General features: G+C 38.8%; 1 protein-coding gene across 1 annotated transcript in view; it reads left to right on the forward strand.

Annotated features, from left to right (window-relative positions):
* Kdm5a (lysine demethylase 5A) overlaps positions 1-1,260 on the forward strand; it is a 70,013-nt gene that overhangs the window by 28,372 nt on the left and 40,381 nt on the right. Inside the window, 1 exon segment of the mRNA XM_029478250.1 lies at positions 385-504. Coding sequence (XP_029334110.1) covers positions 385-504 — 120 coding nt within the window.

A 1,260-nucleotide genomic window follows, 5' to 3' on the forward strand; every position in this document is an offset into this window, starting at 1 on the left:
AAAAAAAAAAAGAAAGAGTTTGCCAGACAGTGATGGCAGAAGCCTTTAATCCCAGCACTCGGAAGCAGAGACAGGTGGAACTCTTTTGAGTTTGAGACTAACGTGGTCTACAGAGAGTTCAAGGACAGCCAGGGCTACACAGAGAATCTCTGTCTTGCGGGGTCTAGGAGGACAGCCAGGGCTACACAGAGAATCCCTGTCTTGCGGGGTCTAGGGTGAGGAGTTGGAGGGAGGCAGAGTTGTAGCTGTTTCTTAAATCCTAAAATTATTTCTGATATTTATAAGGTAATCTGTTATTTTCAATTTTAGAAAGTATTTTTGAAATGATCTGAGTTGGCTTGTCTTTTCCCCTCATTTTAATCTCTGTTCCTAATTTGCCTTTAGGTGTACAGGACTAATCAGTGTGCTGGAGAGTTTGTGGTGACCTTTCCTCGTGCCTATCACTCTGGATTTAACCAGGGATACAACTTTGCCGAAGCGGTGAACTTCTGTACTGCTGACTGGGTCTGTTCTATAGCACGTGGCTGTTGTACGTCTACTAACACCCCTATAAAATTTTTGCTTAGCTGGGTGTGGGGTAGTGCCCTTGAATATTTCAGGGTATACTGGAGTAACTATTGTGATTTAGATTTTTCATTGCATTCCTTATTCATTATTTTCCCTGGTATGTTTGCAATTAAATGGGCAGTTACTTGTTTGTCTCTCCTGAGGGAATAGATATGTTTTTTCTAGTCTTCATTCTCACTGAGCTCTTTTAGATCTTAAAATGTATAAATGATGGGACTAAAGAGATGGCTTAGTGGTTGAGGGGCAGTAGCTGCTCTTCCAGAGGACCCAGATTCAATTTCTAGCACCCACATGGCAGCTCACAACTCCAGTTCCAGGGGATCTGTCATGATCACATAGACATATATGTAGGCAAGACACCCGATGCACATAAAATAAAAATAAATAAATCTTTTAAAAACATGTATAATTAAAACACAACAATGACTATATCAAACCACAGTTAGTTGTGACTATATCATGTTGAATGAGAAATGACTGGCAAAGTCTGAATGAATGCTTAATACACGCTGAATTTATTTTCCACCCCCAGTAATGCTGGGTTCTTTGACTTTTTAACACTTTTGCTGTGGGGAACACTAATTAAACACTGATCTTACATTTTCTTTGGATAATTTAATTTGTTACATTTCATGACTAGTCCATCATACAAAAGATATATAATAATAAAATAGATAGTATTTTGTATTTGGC

The sequence above is a fragment of the Mus caroli genome, chromosome 6 (assembly GCF_900094665.2).
Source record: "Mus caroli chromosome 6, CAROLI_EIJ_v1.1, whole genome shotgun sequence".
In the NCBI taxonomy this organism is placed as follows: domain Eukaryota; kingdom Metazoa; phylum Chordata; class Mammalia; order Rodentia; family Muridae; genus Mus; species Mus caroli.